The sequence below is a fragment of the Leptodactylus fuscus genome, chromosome 2, assembly GCF_031893055.1.
Source record: "Leptodactylus fuscus isolate aLepFus1 chromosome 2, aLepFus1.hap2, whole genome shotgun sequence".
Taxonomy (NCBI): domain Eukaryota; kingdom Metazoa; phylum Chordata; class Amphibia; order Anura; family Leptodactylidae; genus Leptodactylus; species Leptodactylus fuscus.
In genome coordinates, this window is record NC_134266.1 from 229380971 (window position 1) to 229402113 (window position 21143).

Consider the following 21143-nt stretch of genomic DNA (forward strand, 5'->3'; position numbering starts at 1 on the left):
CTTGAGCTTAATGCGCACTTTGTAGCTGTACACTTGCCGGGGGTTTCTAATGTTATAGCGGATTCCATTTCTCGTTTCCAGTGGGACAGATTTCGGGAGGTGGTGCCGGAAGCGGACGAGGAGGGTATCCCTTGCCCGGAGGAGCTGTGGTCCCTGGTTTGAGTATGGCTTTGTCGCTGGTGAGGAGGTCTTTGGGGGACTCGACGTGGTCGGGGTATGCTAAGGTTTGGTCGGAGTGGGAGGTGCTGTTGCGGGAACTGCATGGTGGGGGGGTTCCTGATGATTTTGAGGCGTCCATGCTGGTTTTTGTGGGTTTGGCTTTTGGTTCTGGGGTATCTCCGTCGGGTTTGTCCCGGAGGCTGTCTGCGTTAGCTTTTTGGTTTAAATTTAAGGGTTTTCGTGATTGCACTAAGTCTTTTTTGGTGCGCCAGGCCGTTAAGGGCTTTCGCATGGGATCTTCGGTCAGGGATAGTAGGCGCCCGTTGTCCTTTGTGATTGTGCGGGACCTGGTGGGAGTTCTTGGTCGCGTGTGCCTGTCGGATTATGAGGTGGCGTTGTTTAGCTTAGCTTTTTCGCTGGCGTTTTTTGGGGCCTTTCGGGTTTCCGAGTTGGTGTCTCCTAGTCGTGTGTGAACGGGCGGGCTGTTGCTGGGGGATTGCCGTTTGTTGGGGGATGAGTTGGTTTGCCGCATTCGTCGGTCTAAGACTGACCAGGAGGGTAGGGGTTTGGTGGTCCGGTTGCATAGGTTGCAAGGGTCTGTGGTCTGTCCGGTGGGGTGTTATGAGGCCTTTTTGCGTCTGCGGCCGGAGGGTGGTGCGGCATTACTAGTGCATGCTAATCTGTCTTGTTTGTCAAAATTTCAATTTGTGCAGGTGCTGCGGAAGGGTCTGGCATTATTGGGGCTTTCCTCGGCGGATTTCAGTTCCCATTCCTTTCGGATTGGGGCTGCCACTGAGGCGGCACGGTGGGGTTTGCCTGCGGAGGTTATCCGCCGTATTGGGAGGTGGGAATCGGATCGTTTTCGCTTGTATGTTAGGCCTCATCTGCTATGATTGGTCAGGGTAGTTTTTGGTTGTTGGTTTTCTTTTAACATCGTGGGGTTGTTTTTATATTTTGTTTGTTCTGTTGCAGGTTCGTCTCCCTGTTTGGTCTGGATCGCTGGCCATTCTTATGTGTACTGGGGAGGAGTTCGTACTGATGCTCGGCCGTCGGGTCGGCAGTTGGGTTTCGCAAGGTCGGAGGTGCAGATCAAGTGGATCGGGGTTAGGGGTTTGCTGTGGTACCGACTTCTGGGTGAGCTACAGTATTTTGTCGATATGGATAGGGCTCCTGATGTTTTAGTCATTCACGCCGGGGGGAATGATTTGGGGCTGAGGGCGTCTAGGGAGGTGACTCGGGATATTAAGTTGGATCTTCTGCGCTTATGGGCGACCTTTCCCGGTCTTCTAGTAGTTTGGTCGGACATTGTTCCTCGGTTGTCCTGGATGCATGCTCGTTCGGTCGCGGGCATTAATAAGGCCCGGATCAAGCTTAATCGGGCAGTGGGTCGGTTTGTGGCTAGGAACGGTGGGGTGGTGGTTCGGCATCGCGAGCTGGAGGTTGCGTCCCCTGATCTTTTTCGGCCTGATGGCGTACATCTTAATGCCATTGGTATCGACATGTGGCTGTTGGGCATTCGGGACGGTGTTGAGCGAGCTGTGCGGGTGTGGGGAGACGAACGGGTGTAAGGAGTCACTCCCGTTCGTCGTGGCATGGTCAGGAGGGGTCTTTGTAGGCAAAGCGCGGGTGGAGGACCAAAAGGGGGTTAGCTCCACCCACTTTCTGTAGGGATGATAGTTTGAAATTTAAGGGTTGATAAGTCCTGAGGCAGGGTACCCAGGATGGGTTTACACTCCGGTGTGGGTGCCCTTGGGCTAGGAGTGCACGGCCAGGGGTAATAGCCGGAATTTGTTGTAGTTCTTATGGGGGTAAAAATATTGCCTTCAGAGACCCCTCCTTATGTCGGGGTGGAGTTATCGTGGGGGAGGATTATGGTGATGTTATGCATAATGTTATTGTTATTTTCGAATTTAGTCAAGGATATTTGTTAATGGTCTTAATAAAATTGGCCGCTGTGGCCTTTACTTCCAACTAACGTGTCAGTGTCCTTAATGGGAGTGAGGGTGAATGGGGTTTGGATTTAGGTCACAGCTCTTACTAGACCATTTTATTAGTCAAGTGTCAGGTTCTTCCTAGGCCCTCACTCAAGCTGACACAGGCTCCAGGTTTTGACAGGCCCTTGTTTGACCCAGTCTCACTGGGTTTTCTGTCATGGTAAGAGGCACAATCTATTAAATCCAGTAAATACTGTGATACATACAGAACATCATATCTGCTTTTTCTGAGAAGACAATGGAAGTTTCCATTTTTATAACATTGCAGTAAGTAGGTGGTGGATACAAACAGAAGATGCTCCATCTGCATCTGTCATTCTGTCACAACAACAAACTGAAAAGTGGGAAAAATATGCAAATCTGTTTCCCAAGATGTAAATAGGGAAACAGTGCCTCTGCTTGCTGCCCTCTAGGGGTAGCTCCCTTGAACATCACGCCTGACTTTCCAATAAGCCTTGACTGCCTTTACTGCCTAGAGGGCAGCAAACAGAGGCACTGTTTACCTATTTACATCTTGGGGAACAGATTTGCATATTTTTCCCATAATCCCCCCAGTGGAGCTAAAATGGCTTTTTGTCAGACTCCACATGCTTGAGAAGGTGGTCTCTCCTTAGGGAGTGACATTATTTCCATAACCTGGCCTAGAAGTCTCTCATCTCTGCCAAGTTAGTTTTTCCTACGCTGTGCTGAAGAGATGCAACCAGATTGAAACAGCGCTGTCAACAGCTGGGATACTGACTTGGCAAAGTCCCTCATCACTGCAGTAAAGGCTTGTTGGACAGTCGGGCATGATGTTCAAGGGAGCTATTCCTAGAGGGTAGCAAACAGAGGCACTGTTTCCCTATTTGCATCTTAGAAAACAATTTGCATATTTTTTCCCATAATCCCCCCAGTGGAGCTAAAACGACTTTTTGTAAGACTCGATACGCCAGAGAAGGTGGTCTCTCCTTAGGGAGTGACATTATCCCCATAAACTGAAAAGTGTGAACCTAACCTAATAAAATTATCTTACATAGGAAACATTCATTTTAAACTTATGATGTTTTTACCTGTTAATGCAAAAAAAAAAAAAAAAAAAATTAACTGCGTATATGTAAATGCAAACCTTATTGGCTGAGTTGCTCCTGTTGGGAACTCTTTGATTTGAGACATGGTGGAATTACAACATAGCCATTCTCTCCTTGATCATCTTTGGGTGCCAGATCCCTACTTCCTAAGAAGCCCTAAATGCGACGTTTTACTCAAAGGCCCCTGTGAGACATGGGTGAAATGGAACCCACAATTGGCCCCTCTCCCCTCTAGATTATGCCCAGCGTCTGTTTTACCAAGGCTACTAAAGAAACCTATCAAGGGCTATGCGGATTTTTGGGAGAAACTATCAGTTCTATCAGAACTTTATAATTTTAACCTAGTCCCATTAACCTTGGAACAACTCCAATCACATCTCCCCGACACTCCTATCACCCACCTTCATTACAACCACTTTAAGTGGTGTACTGGCTCACTGGAACAAATGATTTCATCAACCTCAAGATCAGGGAGAAAACTGGCTAAATGTAAATCAGTTTTACTTGACTCGTTCAACACAGAGAAACCTCAATTTTTTATAGCTTGGGAGAAAGAGTTAGATACTCAATTCACAGATGAAGAGACCTCTCAGAGCTTGAAACGCTCCCATGGTTTCTCCAGATGTGTAAAACTCCAGGAACTACATTACAGAGTCATCTCAAGATGGTACAGATCACCTGTTTGGCTCTCCACGCATAATCTAGCTGATAATGACCTATGTTGGCGCTGCAAATCGGAAAGAGGCACTCAACTACACCTCTGGTGGGGTTCCCCATTATTCAGGACTTCTGAGATCAAATCCAATCTCATATCCAAAGAATCGTTGGTCATCCATTTGTTTTATCACCTTCAATGGTCTTGCTCTTCCTGCCCTCAGACGAATTTAAGCTGAATCGTAAAAATCTCACAACTCACCTACTTGAAATCGCCAAATCTTCAATTCTACATTATTGGCTGCAGCCAGCGGCTCCGGCTGTCCAACACTGGATCAAAAAAGTTTCCCAGGTGGTGAGATTTGAGGCACTATTAAGTTGGACCCTGGACTGCCACAACCAATTTTTGAAGACCTGGAAACCATGGCTCCTAGATCAAAACACCCTGATTACTACTGACCGTTAGCTTTCACTGGCATGTCTTGTCAGGTGGCGTAAAATTTCTCCTCTGTCTTTACTTTCATCCTCTTTCCCCTCCCCCCCCCCCCCTTTTTCTTCATCTTCTCTCCACTTTTCTTCTTAGTCATCTATTATTACTCCTTTACTGTTAATGTTACACATTTATTACTGGTTCTTACTTGGTACATGATTCTTAGCTTATGAGGGTACCGGTTGGAGAGGACTCATCTACCGATCCCACATGGAGACTTAATCCAATTTTATTATCAGGTGCATTATTTTGTTTTTGTCTGTGTTTTAATTTCTTTATCCAGCTTTGTTTCCACGGATGATTTGTTGCAGCTAACTTATTAGATATATCAAACTGAAATGGCTGTTGCAAACACCAAAATATTTAGAACTAAAAATGATTAAGATTAATAGGGGTGCCCAAACTTTTTCATAGGACTGTACTGCTAGAAAGCCAACAGTGCACTGAATTCATTATATGCCCCGGGTGAAGAACTATCGGTGCATTTACCAAGAGCTCTTCACTGTCAGAAGGGTGTTCCTGATAGTGTAACTGGGAATGCCCCTCCTGACAGTCTGCCCACAGCACTGTACTGCAAGGAGGTGTTCCTTACAACCCAGCCATGACGCTGCCCCTTCACAGTACAGCGCTGTGGACAGACTGTCAGGAGGGGCATTCCCAGTTACACTGTCAGGAACTCCCTTCTGACAGTGAAGAGCTCTCGGTAAATGCACCCTGCACACGTGCACAGAGAGTTGATCCTTCCTTGAACCAAATGTGTACCACAATCCCCATTTTGCGCCTCGATCATTATTGTGAGAATTAGGGCACAGTGGGGCAAGTTACAGGGTAGGCAGACCTTGACACGACATATTCTTTATAACTCATACCACTTTCATGGTCTGAGTAATAATGGAAATCTACACTAGTTCATAAATGGAACCTCTTAATAAATTACTCATTCCCTACCCCAGATGTGCAACACCCCCTGAAAGCCAGAGCAATGGATGGCCTGTATATAAACAGGAATAGGTGAGTAAAATACTGTCTGCTACCTGTTGAAATTATCCAATAGGAAGAAGACTAATGTGTCCATATGTCAGCCAAAAAAGGGGCAATACACTGTGAAGGCCAGAAAAGGAAGCTGTGTGGGACCACAAAAGAATAAAATATAATATGTGGGGCAGTTAAAGGGAATATATACTGTAGGTGCCAATAATGGAGACAATATACTGTATGAGGGCCACTAAAGCAGCCTGTGGATGGTAAAAGGGGCATTTTATTGCAAGGGGCCAATAAGGGGAGATTTTTTTAACATTCAAATGGGAGGTGCAATTACAGTAAAGAGGGAGCGTGGCTTAAAAATTTTGATTAGGGGACCCCAAGACATAATTTTTTGGGGGCCCCCAAAATGAAAAGTTTCCCCTTGATCATTCAACTGTAGTATGTGAAATCTTAAAAATGCAATATGTTAATAAATAAGTACAAACTACAATCCACTTTAGATCCACGTGCAGTTTATTGAAGAAATAAAGAACAGACAAGATATGCGAGCCTGGAGCTGAAAGATCCAGTAATGCATTAAACAGTATTTATATACAATCACCCAGAATCCCTGACTTACATAACTCTCAGAAACAAAGAAAGCAAGAACATACAGGACTAGTGTCAGCCATGACCTACCTCAGAAGTCTCAAACAAACTCACCTAGGTATGTTACAGGGATACTCATACAATTACATTCATACATGGGGTATATAGAGGACACATGATCCTCTAACTTATATAGTTGTGATTTTTTTGTTTAGTCAAATACATTGATGTTTACTACTTGATAATATATTCAGCAATCCAACTGTTGGATAAAACTTAAGTAAGATGTGAAAGGACAATATGGAATGGAATATCTACATTATAGTCAATTGTATCCCTGAGAACAAACAAGGTATAAGCCAGGATGATACAACTGAACATACTAGGGAAGTTTCTAGTATTGAAACAGACTGGCAAAAGAATAGTGCAGTTTGGAGCCAAATGGAAGTGACTGGTGCAAGGAACATATTAAAATTATGCCCTCTTTGATGATTTTGATACTGCCATTGAGGTTCTGCTTGCAGAATGGCTGTAACTGCTGCTTCCCTGAGAGGCACCAAATTGACCACTGCTGCCTCCTCCGAATCCACTTCCTCCGCCAGCACCAAATGCTCCTGCTCCTGCTCCTCCACCAAAACCATATCCTCCTGATCCTCCGCCAGCACCAAATGCTCCTGCTCCTCCACCAAAACCATATCCTCCTGATCCTCCGCCAGCGCCAAATCCTCCTGCTCCTCCAGCGCCAAATCCTCCTGCTCCTCCAGCACCACCATCAAAGCTTGAACCTCCGCCGACAACAGCTAGATTTTAGAATAAGAGACATGGGTTACATTTAATTCATTATTTTAATATAATAATTACATTTCTTTAGCCACAATGGTGAGATGTACTTACAGATGCTGACTTGGTTGAAAATCTCTCCAGACATTCTGAAAGAACAAGAAAATGAGACGGTTCAGTTTTCAATATCTTTTAAGAGAATTCATAATATGAAACAAGTTGTGATCCAATCTGGTTAGTAACATGGATTACATGTATTTTAGAATCTTTACGTATATAAAAAAGTTGACTTATATTACCCAAGAAGGTTAGCATGATATTCTAGGTCCCAGATCAAAGTAAAAACCAAGGCCCTTTCATCTGGTGTCCCAAAGAGCTGTTCATTGTGGCACAGGTGAAGAGAAGTCCAGCACCCACACAGTCGCTACTAGGCAGCCAGTCAGCACATGCGCTTCACTAATACAGGGATTTACCAGTGACCTGACCATGATAATGTGTTGGAACCTCAAGCGAAGCATCATATGCTGTGTCTGGGGCTGGTTTCAATTTGTAAAGGTCCAGAAAAGGTTATTGTATGTAGAAAATATTGTAAAATGAGACCCTTGTAACCTGAAAGACCACTGTATGAATATTTTACAGACTTCTTTTCTACCACATAAAACTGACCTGTCCTCCTCTCCTTCCAGAATTTTTCTGTAGGTGGCAATTTCAATATCAAGGGCAAGTTTCACACTCATGAGCTCCTGGAGGTCACGCACTTGACGGGCCAGGTCTTCCTTAGCCTTTTGCAATGCAGCTTCAAGTCCAGCCAACTTCTCTTTGGCATCTTTGAGAGCAAGTTCACCACGTTGCTCAGCATCAGCAATGGAGGTCTGGAGAGCTGCAATCTATTAATATAAAGTTAATTATTTTATCAGTTTCCAATGAAGTCTCTTAGTTCAGATTCAGCCATCAATTCTAGCCAGCTAGACCAACCTGCTTCTTGACAGCCTCAATCTCAGCCTTCATCTTCTGGATCTTACGATTCAGGTCTGAAACTTCGTTCTTTGAGTTCTTTATGTGATCGCCTTGCGCTCCAGCGGCAGCTTGCAATTGCTGATACTAATATCAAAAGAGAAAAGTCAACATGAGGAACATAAACACAAGTATATCACATATAAAGTGTATTGGTATTAATAATATAGAAAATTGCGAAGGCTATTTTATTAAATGCATAGGTATTACAGATTGATCCTCTTTACTTAACAAAACAATGAATGTAGAAAGTGCACAAACTTTGTTTTACAAAAATATCCCATAGTACTATTAAACTGAGAAATATAAAGAAACATTTTGTGTCTCAGGAGCTTAGTCATGTCCCCCCTCCTCCCTACTGCTATGTGACAGGCTGCAAGACAACTGACTGGAGCAGCAGTCTCCCCCTGTCTGCAGTAAGACAAAAGATTAAGATCCAGCCCATTTTATAACTCCACCCCCTCTAGCCAGCCATCAGTCAATGACAGAACTGATCAGCTGGAGATTATCCCGTGTACTTTGTTGGATTTCCATGTCACATACAAAGTGTCTCAGACTGATGGACAGTGAGGGCAACTATATTTTCCAGCTTACTTTTATCATCCATTTCTAAGTGAATGTTCCTTTAATCTCATGATATTATTTAATTTGAGTTTCTAGAGGGAGTAACAATAAGAATGTGAGAGAATATTATTATAATAAATTATATGTGCTCCATAGAATATTTCATAACACTTCGTCTAGGTTTGGACTTGCATTGGCAATCTATCTATAAGGAGTATAGGGTGATGTCTAATTATATATGTTAATTAGGATTGTGATTCATCTATATTAGCAGGTGGATGACACTGACCTTGTTGTCATATAATGCTTCTGCCTCAGCTTTGCTCTTCTGTGCAATCTCCTCATATTGAGCCTTAAGGCCGTCGATAAGGTCATTAAAATCTAATGAACGGTTATTATCCATTGACAGGATAACAGAGGTGTCACCACCGGCTCCTTGTGCTTGTTGAAGTTCCTGCAAAACACATTAAAAAAACATTGTTCACGTATTTATAAATGAAAGATCGCATATATATATATATATATATATATATATATATATATATATATATATATATTTAATTGTATTTAGATTAATTCAATACAATTGTATTAAATTAACAATGAATTAATGAATTAAAACATATTGTAGTGTTTTCATAGTCAACAATTTTCTATTAAAGACTTACAGCTTCATACAGAGTTCTCAGGAAGTTAATTTCATCTGTCAGTCCATCCACTTTGCACTCCAAATCTGACTTTTTCATAAATTCTGCATCAACGTCCTGTAATGGATAGTGAATACATTCATATGAGCCTCAGTAACTTTACTGAAACATAATACACAAAAGTAAAATGTCATATCAGCTTTACTTTACTTAAATACAATTTACCTTCTTAAGCAAAACAAAGTCATTTTCTGCCTGAGTACGCTTATTAATCTCATCTTCATATCTGTAGGAAATAAAAAGTATTATATATACACTGCTTTATTAATTGATCTCTTGCCTGGAAGTTAAAGGCAAGGTATTCATTTAATAATCACAATTATAAACTAAAGGTCATCTTACTTTTTCTTGAAGTCTTCCATCAATTCTTGCGTGCTCTTCAGTTCACTTTCTAGACGGCTTTTCTGGCCTGTTATACTATCAAGATGTTTCTTCATACCGCTAATATAACGTTGAAAAAGGGGTTCTAAGCTGTTTTTGCTACTGCCACCTTTTGACCCTTGTTCTTGCAAGAGGCTCCATTTTGTTTCTAGGACTTTGTTTTGTTGTTCCAAGAATCTAACCTAATAATGAAACGCAAGGTATGTTTATACCATGAGACCAAAGATAACAAACAGCTAAGTATCATTTCATAGGAAAGCAGTTTCTCTCATGAATGTTTATATATAACAATTTAAGGTACAAAATTTACAAAAGTTAAGCTTTATCTTACCTTGTCAATGAAAGTTGCAAATTTGTTGTTGAGGGTTTTAATCTGTTCCCTTTCTTCAGTTTTGACTTTTTGAATATTTGGATCTATATCCACATTTATTGGCTGCAGAAGGCTTTGGTTGATAGTAACGTTCTGAATTCCACCAGGTGGGCAAACAGGGAAACCAGGGTCACCTCCATGTCCACCATATCCTCCTGCACCACCACCAAATCCTGATCCTCCACCAAATCCTCCTGCAGCACCACCACCGAATCCTCCTCCTGCACCACCACCGAATCCTCCTCCTGCACCACCACCGAATCCTCCTCCTGCACCACCACCGAATCCTCCTCCTGCACCACCACCGAATCCTCCTGCAGCACCACCACCGAATCCTCCTGCACCACCATGGCGTCCCCCAACATGAACACTGGTTGCACTGATTGCTGTTTTCTTTGCTCCACCAAGACTATATAGACTTCTTGATCCGACACCAGAACGAGAACCGGATCTTCCTCCACCAACTGAACAGCTACTAAATCCTCTGTTTCCTCCACCACCACCACCACCACTAATACTACCACCACTTTGCCTTTGCATGTAAGCCATAATGGATTCTGAAAAATGAAGGTGAAAGAGAACAGATAAGCTGAAGGAGAGTGGGCCCCTTTGAACTCAGCAACAGTTGTCTCGCTTTTTATGTGCTTGGAAAGTTGGGCTTGGTTGTAAGGGTGTCAGGAGAGTAGTCTAATGCAATAGTGGGTTTGGCAAAGCTGGCAACCACCCATCAATATGATTACCTGATCACACCTATATTATTGTGCTTATGCTGCTCATTCTAAGAAATGTATTTTCCTACCTCTATATGTATGATAATATTAAGAATTATTTCAGACATTGTGTGTAAATTGGATTGCATTTTCTCCTAATTTAATAAATTAAAGCAGAAAGCCTCAAGGGCTTCGTTGCAACATTCCCACGATCATTAGGGTATATTAACACTGCATGTTGTATTTTAAGATAGTTGAGCTTAATCATTAAATGAAGACACCTGTATAGAACATGCACATGCTTATAAGATAATTGTTTATGTAACAACAAGAATAAATCTAAAACTTCTATCATAAGTTAATCATTTCTTGTTTACATGCTTTTACTTGTATAAGTCAATCAAATATGTAAAGAGCACAAGAAAATGTCCTGGAAGTAATTATATGATATAATAGATATACACATAACTATACGATATAATAGATATACAAATAACTATACGATATAATAGATATACACATAACTATACGATATAATAGATATACACATAACTATATGATATAATAGATATACACATAACTATACGATATAATAGATATACACATAACTATACAATATAATAGATATACACATAACTATACGATATAATAGATATACACATAACTATACGATATAATAGATATACACATAACTATACGATATAATAGATATACACATAACTATATGATATAATAGATATACACATAACTATACGATATAATAGATATACACATAACTATACAATATAATAGATATACACATAACTATACGATATAATAGATATACACATAACTATACGATATAATAGATATACACATAACTATACGATATAATAGATATACACATAACTATATGATATAATAGATATACACATAACTATACGATATAACAGATATACACATAACTATACAATATAATAGATATACACATAACTATACGATATAATAGATATACACATAACTATACGATATAATAGATATACACATAACTATACGATATAATAGATATACACGTAACTATACGATATAATAGATATACACATAACTATACGATGTAACAGATATACACATAACTATACGATATAATAGATATACACATAACTATACGATATAATAGATATACACATAACTATACGATATAATAGATATACACATAACTATACGATATAATAGATATACACATAACCAGGCTCGGACTGGCCCGCCGGGTAACCGGGGAATCCCCCGGTGGGCCCTCGAGCCCTGACTGAAAGTTTTGATTTTACTAATGCAGATGCATTGGTCGGGGCCCGATCGGGATGGCCAGGGGCCCCCAACCGGGCACCTGGCCAATGCATCTGCTTCCACACACAGGGGCCCCCATTAGATGATGCTGAAGCTGTACACATCGGAGGACACCATGTGTATGTATCTTCAGCATCAGCTAACGGCCTCTCCCTTCACTTACCTGCAGCTGCTATGCTGCTCTCCTGTGAGGTCTCCCCCTGCTGCCCGCATGCACTTCCTCCCTCTCTCCCCCTCCCCCTCACACTGAATGATCTGACATCGCAGCGTGTGGGGAAGACAGGAGCCGACTGCTGAGTTTACTACTGCTGCAATGGTGAGTAAATTCTTTTTGTAAAATGTTTAATATGTATGTATGTACATTTGTGTAAAGTATGTGTCTTGTATACTGTGTGAGTACTGTATGTTTGTATACAGGTATGTGTGAGTATATACAGTATGCTATAATAATGTGTATGTATATATGTGTGTGTATATATAGTATTCATACAAGTATATATATGAGTTATATGGTATATGAATGTATAAATGTATATGTGCTATAGTCCTATTAATATTATAAATGTGAAAGTTTGTGGGTTTGTGACTTTGGATGTTCGGATGTTTGTTCCTCAATCACGCAAAACTCGCTCGACCGATTTGGCTGAAATTTTCCACAAACATAGTCACTACACCCGATTGCGCAATAGGCTACTTTTCGTCACAATAGCGCACATACGTTTGTGCCAGGACCCCCACAAAACCCAAACTCACACCACCATCTCTGCAATCTCACACACTTTGGACCATAGCAAGCCACAAAATTCATATTGCCCTCTGCAGCCTCGCCCCTAACCCCACACAATCACATACACATATACTTTACCACTTTGCCCCTCACCTTAACGATACTCCAGGAGGCTCTCTTTAACGCTCCGGAGCAGCCATGTTTGTCGACCCCCACCGCTCTGACAATCCGTGACACCGCCCACCCATGTCAATACCCCTAGGAGGTCTAATAAATGCAAAATAAAAAGTTTTAAAAAAGTAAAAAAATATATAAAAACAAATAAAAAGGATTAAAAATTCAAATCACCCCCCTTTCCCTAGAACACATATAAAAGTAGTTAAAAACTGTGAAACACATACATGTTAGGTATCCCCGCATCCGAAATCGCCGTTTTTTCACTGTCATCAAAAAGTGATCAAAGCAATAACATTTCCTGAAAATGGTAGAACTACAAAGTACACCCGGTCCTGCAAAAAAAGACGCCCTATACATCCCCGTACATGCACGTATAAAAAAGTTACGGCTGTCGGAATATGGCGACTTTTCAAAAAAAAATTTTTTTTAACACAGTTTTGGATTTTTTTTAAGGGGTCAAAATGTAAATAAAACCATATAAATTTGATATCCCTGGCATCGTAACGAAACACAGAATACAGGAGACATGTCATTTTGGTTGCACAGTGAACGCCGTAAAACCAAAGCCCGTAAGAAAGTCGCAGAAATGCATTTTTTCTTCAAATCCACCCCATTCTGAATTTTTTCCCTGCTTCCCAGTACATTATATAGACTAAATAATGGAAGCATCATGAAGAAAAATTTGTCCCGCAAAAATTAAGACCTCATATGGCTCTGGGAGCGGAGAAATAAAAAAGTTATGGGGTTTAGAAGGAGGGGAGTCAAAAACGAAAATCAAAAAATGCCATCGGCGGGAAAGGGTTAACTTCAAATCCCTCTGTCCCAAAGTCACTATGTAAAGTTTCTCACAACACCGTATAGCAGCTCAAATACAAATTAACTTCAACACAAAAGTCTCACGTATTCTCTGAATTACAGCAAAAACAAGATACAAAGTTACATTTCATATCCCATCCCTTATACACACTACGAAAACCTTACCCGCGCCTGTATATACCCACTGCTACAATCACCGCAGACGAAGTCGCGGGTACCAGCTAGTATTGTATATGTGTGAGTATATATGGTATATGTATAAGGCCTGGTTCACATCTGCGTTCGGTGATCTGTTTGGCGAGTCTGCATGGGAACCCCCTCCCCCTTCCCCACGAACGGATTACCAAACGCATTAGCAAGCAGTGTGCAGTGAAAGTACATGGACACCATAGACTATAATGGGGTCCGTGTGCTTTCCACGCGGTGTGCGCACGAGTCATGTGGACAGGAAAGTAGATTGTGAAGTACTTTTCTGTCCGCATGTTCTATGCAGACACCGCACGGAAAGCACATGGACCCCATTATAGTCTATGTGTGCTTCCACTGAACACCGTCTGCTAATGCGTTCGGCAGTCTGTTTGAGAGAGTCCCCATGCGGACTCCCCGAATGCATTACTGAACGCAGTGAGTGCAATCCCATCCACACATTGCAGAAAAACACACACGGCGGACACACTGCAATTTCCAAAACTGTTGCGGTTTTGGAATTTGCAGCATGTCACTTATATCTACAGAAACACCTGCAGTTTCCCTATAGGTATAAGGCTAAGTTCACACGGGGTTTTTTGGTCCGGAACCTGAGGCGGAGGCCGCCTCAGGTTCCGGACCAAGAAACGTGTAGCCGCGACTGAATGCCGGTGCACTGCACTGGCCTCCAGTCACGCACTCTGCTCCAGATTAGGCCCAATAAATGGGCCTAGATAGGAGGAGGGAGTGTCTTCAGGCCGAATCGCGAGGCAAAACGACCTGAAGAATGAGTATCTCGCTTCTTTTTCTGGGAGCTGGAACAAACCGGCTCCCGGAAAAAAGAACTGACCGGCTCCCATTGATTTCAATGGAAGCCGTCTTTTTGGTCAGGATTTTGAGGCAGATACGGCCTAAAAATCCTGACCAAAAATCCCCGTGTGAACTTACCCTAAAGGAAACAAAGTCCTCAGAGGAAACTTCTGTGGAGTTTCTGCAATAAGCGCTGCAGGAAAAACTGATGTGTTGCCGCCGGGGTTTTTCCCGCAGCGCTTTTTGCTTTGTCTTGCTACATGGGGCTTTAGCCTGACGCTAGGTTCACACTAGCGTTCGGCAGTCCGTTCTCAGCTTTCCGTCTTCTGCATGTAGAATACGGAAAGCTGTCAGACCGGGTGCGGTGGTGAGCGACTCTGTGTCCGATTTAAAAAATGGTTTCATAGCGGAGAGCATAAAACACTCACTGCCACTCACGGCCAGACATCCTTCAAACCCATGAAAGATGTCCGGCTGTGAGCGGCAGTGTATGAAAGAGTCCTGCAGGTTTCCGTCTTCTGCCTCTGTTTTGTGCAGGAAATGGAAACCTGCAGAACGGAGATCGGGCGCAGATGTGAACGAGCCCTAAGGCTGAATTCAAATGGAGTTATTTGGTCAGGAATCCACCTTAAAATCAGCCTCCAAAAAAGCCTCCCAATAGAACTCTAACCCAATAGAACTCTAACCCTCCCAATACAACCAAATTCCTGACCAGAAAACTCTGTGTGAACTCAGCCTTATAGTATAATGCTCAGTATATTGAGATAATAAGGATGAGGCCCAACACCGAGACGCAGCTAAAAAAATAGCGGCGAATCTCAATGTATTTTTTCCACAGTGTTTTTTTTCCCCGCACTTTCTCCCGATTACGCAGCTGAAAGTAACCGGCCATGTTTTTAGAAGCGCTCACATTTTAGAGTTTGCGGCTGTTCCACATCTTTTTCCTGCAGTGTGTGGATGAGGTAAATTTGATTAAATTTCATTCACTCTGCTGGTTCCATAAAACACTTTTTTTTTTTCTGTAGTAGCCGCAGACGTTGTGTTTCTGCAATGTGAGGTTTCAGGTATTTATGGCTTATACTGAGTATAGGCCATAAAAAAAGTTTAACCCTGGAAACCCCTTTAATATGCCCCACACAGTGTAACATCCCCCTTCTGCACAATATGTTAGCCCCATCACTGCTCCCACACAGTATAATGGCCCCATCACTGTTCCTCCTACATTATGGGGGACCAGTGAAGTGGCCATAAAATATTTGGCCCAGACAACCCCTTAAAACAGGTTGTCTGTAAACTGGAGTGATCACTGGGCCGCCAGGGAGGTGTAAAAAAATTTTTATTTTATTTATTTATTTATTTTTATTTTTTTTTAAAGTGTTCTCACCTGTCCTCAGCACCTCGTTGTCCGCCAGTAGTGTCTGTTTGGTCTCATGGCCTCATTTCTGGAAATCCTGTACCTAATTGGTCTCAGCAATCACATGAGGTGCAGGACTCCCAGCAAGGAGCACAAGACCAAATAGACACTACCGGCGTACAACGGAGAACCAAGGACAGATGAGTATTCTTTTTTTATTTATTTGTTTTTTATTTTACTCCTCCAGCCCGGCACATGGGTTGCTCCAATTCCTGGACAAGCACTTTAAAGGATTTATCCATCTTTCTAATATTGATGGTCTGTTCTTAGGATAGGCCATCAATATTACATCTGTGATGATACAACAGTCAGGACCTCTGCAGATCAGCTTTTCCAGGACACTTCAGCTACAGGTAATGGTAACATTTGTAGGAGCCATGATGTTCACTTGCCATACAGGCTGTAGCAGTAGGTATATGTACTGCACATGGTATAGTGTGTGAGTAGCATGGCTCCCAACATGTTATTACCTTTAACCGCCCTGTCTCGGTACCGCTGATCTGCAGGGTCCTGGCGGTGGGCCCCTAGAAACAATTCCACTGGTGGGCCCTAGACATCCCAGTCCGACCCTGCACATAACTATACGATATAATAGATATACACATAACTATACGATATAATAGATATACACACAACTATACGATATATTTATATTAGGATAGCTATATCATTTTATCTTTGATATTCAGAAATGTATTACAATGTACTGTCTTCATTCACATTAGCTATGCTTTGTGTCTGTGAGCATTATTTGCCTTTTCTAACTGGATCAGAAACTAAATCAATCGTCTGTATGCATGAATACATCTAAAGGTAGGTTCACATCCGCGCTTGATGGGAACTTGGAGATTCCGTTTTCCATTCCGCGTTAAAAATGCAGAGAGAAGGGGGCGGAGCTTGGCGGTGAAGCGGGATGGCCGCATTGGTTTTGAGCTCCGTGACTACAGCCTGTTTAGCGACTTTCACAGCGACTTACCCGTGCTTTTCTTCCAAATCCATCCTGGCTTGGGTACCGGGTCCCACCTCTGACATGCCTAAGAGGAGGAAAACTGGTGTTTGACCGCGAAAACTGCCGGACTTCTATTTTACCCATGGAGAGTGTGCTATCCAAGATGGCGCAGGCTCTCACTCTGGCGGGAACTCCAGGGCCTCGTCTCCTCAGGACTCGACTTCAGTCGCACAGTATCCTTCCTCTCCATCTCGGGGGACGTTGCCGGAGACCGCTCTTCCTCAACTGTTGCCTTCATCTGAGCCTTCTTTGGAGGAAAACCCAGCAGGTAATACTGACGATAGGAGACGGTCGGCCTTACAAAATGGCGCCTCTCCTTCCTCACCGCGGGGCGCTGCTCACCAGACCTCTCCCCCTGGCAGTCCCTTTAAGCTACGACACAAACCTCACTCCAAAGCTCATGTTGCCGGAGGGCAAGAGGAATCTTATGATCATGGAGACTTATTGGCTGATATCCCTGCTTCTACCAATTCACTCACTGAGGCCTCCATGAAACTAATGTTAACTGCCTTTTACAAATCTTTGCGGGCTGACATGTCTCGTATGGTAGCCCCTCTCGACCATGACTTAAGTGAGATGAAAGAGCGTACTTTACATATGGAAACTAAAATGGCGGAATTTGCCGCCTCTCATAACGATCTAATTGATGCCCATTATGATGTGGAGAAAGAAGTGACCTTTTTACGTGCTAAAGTGGCAGATCTGGAAGATAGGTCCCGCAGAAATAATTTGAAATTTAGGGGCACACCAGAATCTATCACCCAAAAGGACTTAACTCCTTTTTTGCAGAAATTGATTACTACGCTACTCTCAGATCAAGAATCCCTGGATGTGACTATTGATAGAGCCCATAGGGTTCCTAGACCGACATATCTTCCTGACACTATCCCTAGGGATGTACTAGCCAGGATTCATTTTTACCGCACAAAGGAACTCATAATCTAATCCTCCCGCAACATGGATTCTCTGCCTGTCCCTTCCAGGACATAACTATTTTTTCAGACTTGTCTGCTACTACCCTACAACTTAGACGCCAACTTTTGCCGGTCACTCTCGCCCTGCGACAACACCATATTCCATATAAATGGGGCTTTCCTGTTCGCCTTGTGATTATTAAAAATGATGTTACCCATGTGATCCGTTCGTTGGAAGAGGGCAAATCCCTATTGCATCAATGGAACATCCCACTGTCTGACTTTTTGAAGAAGTCCTCACTGAATCCCTTATCTGATGGATGGACCTCTGTACGTAAACCGCGCAATAATATTGTCACGGACTCACATATTTAAGGCTGGGTCTGCTTGACTCTGTGTGTCTTTTCGTTTCACGCCGCTGTTTGGACTATTTCCCCCCTTTCTTGCAACAGCTGCTGGTCCGCTGTGTTTAAGTTTAGAAACGTAGCGATGCTCTGTTCTCACCGCGACCATATAGGTCTTGTTTACATGTTTTACCCCTGTTCTTTTGTTATATTCCCCTATCTAGGCACTAACTCTGTAGCAACTCTGGATGGAAGGTGGGAGGACTGCTGGTCACACTATTTTGAAGGTTGTGGCACAGGTGAGATGGTGTATGTAGTGAATCCTTTTACTTACCATGGTTCTTAAGCTATTATCCATGAATGTCAGAGGGTTGAACTCCCCTCAAAAACGCGCCTCGATGTGGCGTGAGGTACGAGACCAACACTGTGACATTATTGCCATTCAAGAAACACACTTATTGGAGCAAGATGCCCTGCGCATCAAACGTCCCGATTACCCCCATATTTTTCAGTCTCACTACTCTTCTAAAAGCAGGGGTGTACTATTGGGGATTAGGAACACTGTGGCATTTCAACTTTTGGATACTTATTCCGATCCTCAAGGCCGATTTGTGGTGGTTGTTTGACTCCTAAACTGTGTAGTGTATACCTTGGTCTCAGCATATGCCCCTAATCAGCACCAAATAGCCTTTTTTAAGAAACTTATGAGAATAGTGATGAAGAAGAAACAGGGTTGTTTACTTCTCATGGGCGATTTTAACATCGCTCCTGACCCACAGATCGACACCTCTTCCCGCTGTGCATCCCGTCATCCAAATTTCACGCATTCACTATGGCGTCATAACGTATATGATGTCTGGCGTATTCACCATACATCTGAAAGGGATTATACATGTTTTTCCTCAGTGCATAATAGCTACTCCCGCATTGACCTCTTCCTTGTTGATCAAGCGACCTTGCCTTTGGCAATGAAATCAGAAATATCACAGATCACTTGGTCAGATCATGCGGCTATTCTTCTTACTTTAGCGGAAAAGCATAGTGGGAGCAGGGATTACGTTTGGAGATGTAGCGACTATCTTTTGTCTAACCCTCATACTAGGAAACAGCTGGAGAGCGACTTGGGAGAATTTTTTAGATTTAATGTTCCATCCGTATCTAATCCTGCGATTTTGTGGAATGCTCATAAAGCATTTATTAGAGGTACTTTGATTCGCCTGGGCCATATCGAAAAAAAACGCAGACTTTCTGATATCAACTCTTTGTTGCAACAAATTAAAGTTCTTGACACTGCTAATAAGCGCCTTCCTTCGGCTTCCAATGCGGATGAATTGTCAACTCTCCGCAGGAAATTGAACGAATGCCTTTTGTTTCAATATGAGAAAAATTTGCGCAAGACTAAAGCTTTGTATTACTCCCAATCTAATAAGGCTGGTAAACTTTTAGCATCCCGTTTGAAACGGAAACACGATAAGTCTAGAATTCCCTATTTATGGGATAAAACGGGTTCTCATAAATTATATGATCCAAAAGGAATAGCTAATAGATTTCGGTCCTTTTATGAAGAACTATACAATTTAGCTGATGACCCCTCTCAATCTGTCCCCACCCAAGACAAGATTGACTCCTTTCTTGAATCTATGGCTTTACCCACCCTGTCCCCCACACAACTTGATAGTCTTAACGCCCCGATCTCTCCGGAGGAATTGACTAGAGTAATTAATTCCTTACCAACTCGGAAATCTCCGGGTCCTGATGGTCTGACAAATGAATACTATAAAACGTTTTCCCCTCTTCTGTCAGCCCCTTTATTGGCCTTTTTATCCTCTGCAATGATCACCGCTCAATTCCCTAGGGAAAACCAGGAAGCCCTTATAGTTACCTTGCCGAAACCGGGAAAAGAACCATCTACTCCCCAGAATTTTCGCCCAATTTCCCTTTTGAATGTGGATCTAAAGATTTATGCTAAGCTCATATCGACTAGACTAGCTGAATGTCTCCCTACTCTGATTAATTATGACCAAGTGGGCTTTGTGAAGGGACGCCAGTCCTATGAGAATACCAGACGTATCATTAATTTAACCCACTTTCTCACTCGAAACAAATGTGAAGCACTTATGCTGGCTCTGGATGCCGAGAAGGCGTTCGACCGCATTTGTTGGTCGCATGCCTTTTCGGTACTGCGAAAAATGGGCTTCTCTGGGACTATTGATGGAGCGATCCGAGCTTTTTATTCCAATCCTTCAGCCAAAGTATTTACTAATGGCACCTTTTCAGATGCTTTCGATATAACGAATGGAACCCGCCAAGGTTGTCCATTGTCACCCTTAATTTTCGTTTTATCTATGGAACCTCTAGCCCAGTTGATTAGAGATGATTTGATGGTGCGGGGTGTCACGGTGGGAGATCGCTCCCATCTGATATCTCTTTATGCAGATGATGTTATTCTTATGCTCACAGACCCACACTCCTCCCTTCCTCGCCTTATGCATTTGATTGATATCTTTGGAACATTATCCTACTACAAATTGAACCTTTCGAAATCCCAAGCCCTTTCCTTCAATATTTCACCCACTTCTCTCCAGACCCTGCATTCGCTGTATGGCTTTGACTGGCGACAAGACTCAATTCAATATTTAGGTGTTCATATCACCCCCTCTCCCAGGTCACTCTTTGGTAGCAATTATATCCCATTACTTAAAGCATTACAAGACGACTGTGATAAGATGATGCCTGTAGAAGTTTCATGGCTGGGCCGTGTCGCTGCCTTTAAAATGCTTCTCCTGCCCAAGCTGTTATATTTGTTTCGCACTGTGCCGATTATTGTTCCTGCTTCTTACTTTGAATCCCTACAAAGATTAATTTCTCGCTACATTTGGCAGGGTAAACGACCTAGGATAAACAGAGGTCCCCTGTCTAAACTTAAACTATGTGGAGGTTTAGGAGTTCCAATGATGTACA

At 42.5% G+C, this 21143-nt stretch overlaps 2 protein-coding genes across 2 annotated transcripts in view; both read right to left on the bottom strand.

Moving 5' to 3' along the window:
* Window positions 1-21143, bottom strand: part of LOC142195748 (uncharacterized) — an 88915-nt gene that overhangs the window by 46827 nt on the left and 20945 nt on the right. The window lies entirely within an intron of this gene.
* Window positions 5854-10348, bottom strand: LOC142195751 (keratin, type II cytoskeletal cochleal-like). Its single transcript, XM_075265769.1, has 9 exons — window positions 9714-10348; window positions 9344-9564; window positions 9167-9227; window positions 8963-9058; window positions 8584-8748; window positions 7692-7817; window positions 7383-7603; window positions 6831-6865; window positions 5854-6736 (listed from the first exon to the last, which is right to left on the bottom strand). Exons 1-9 carry the CDS (start codon window positions 10299-10301, stop codon window positions 6411-6413), a joined length of 1839 nt encoding a protein of 612 aa, XP_075121870.1. The 5' UTR covers window positions 10302-10348; the 3' UTR covers window positions 5854-6410.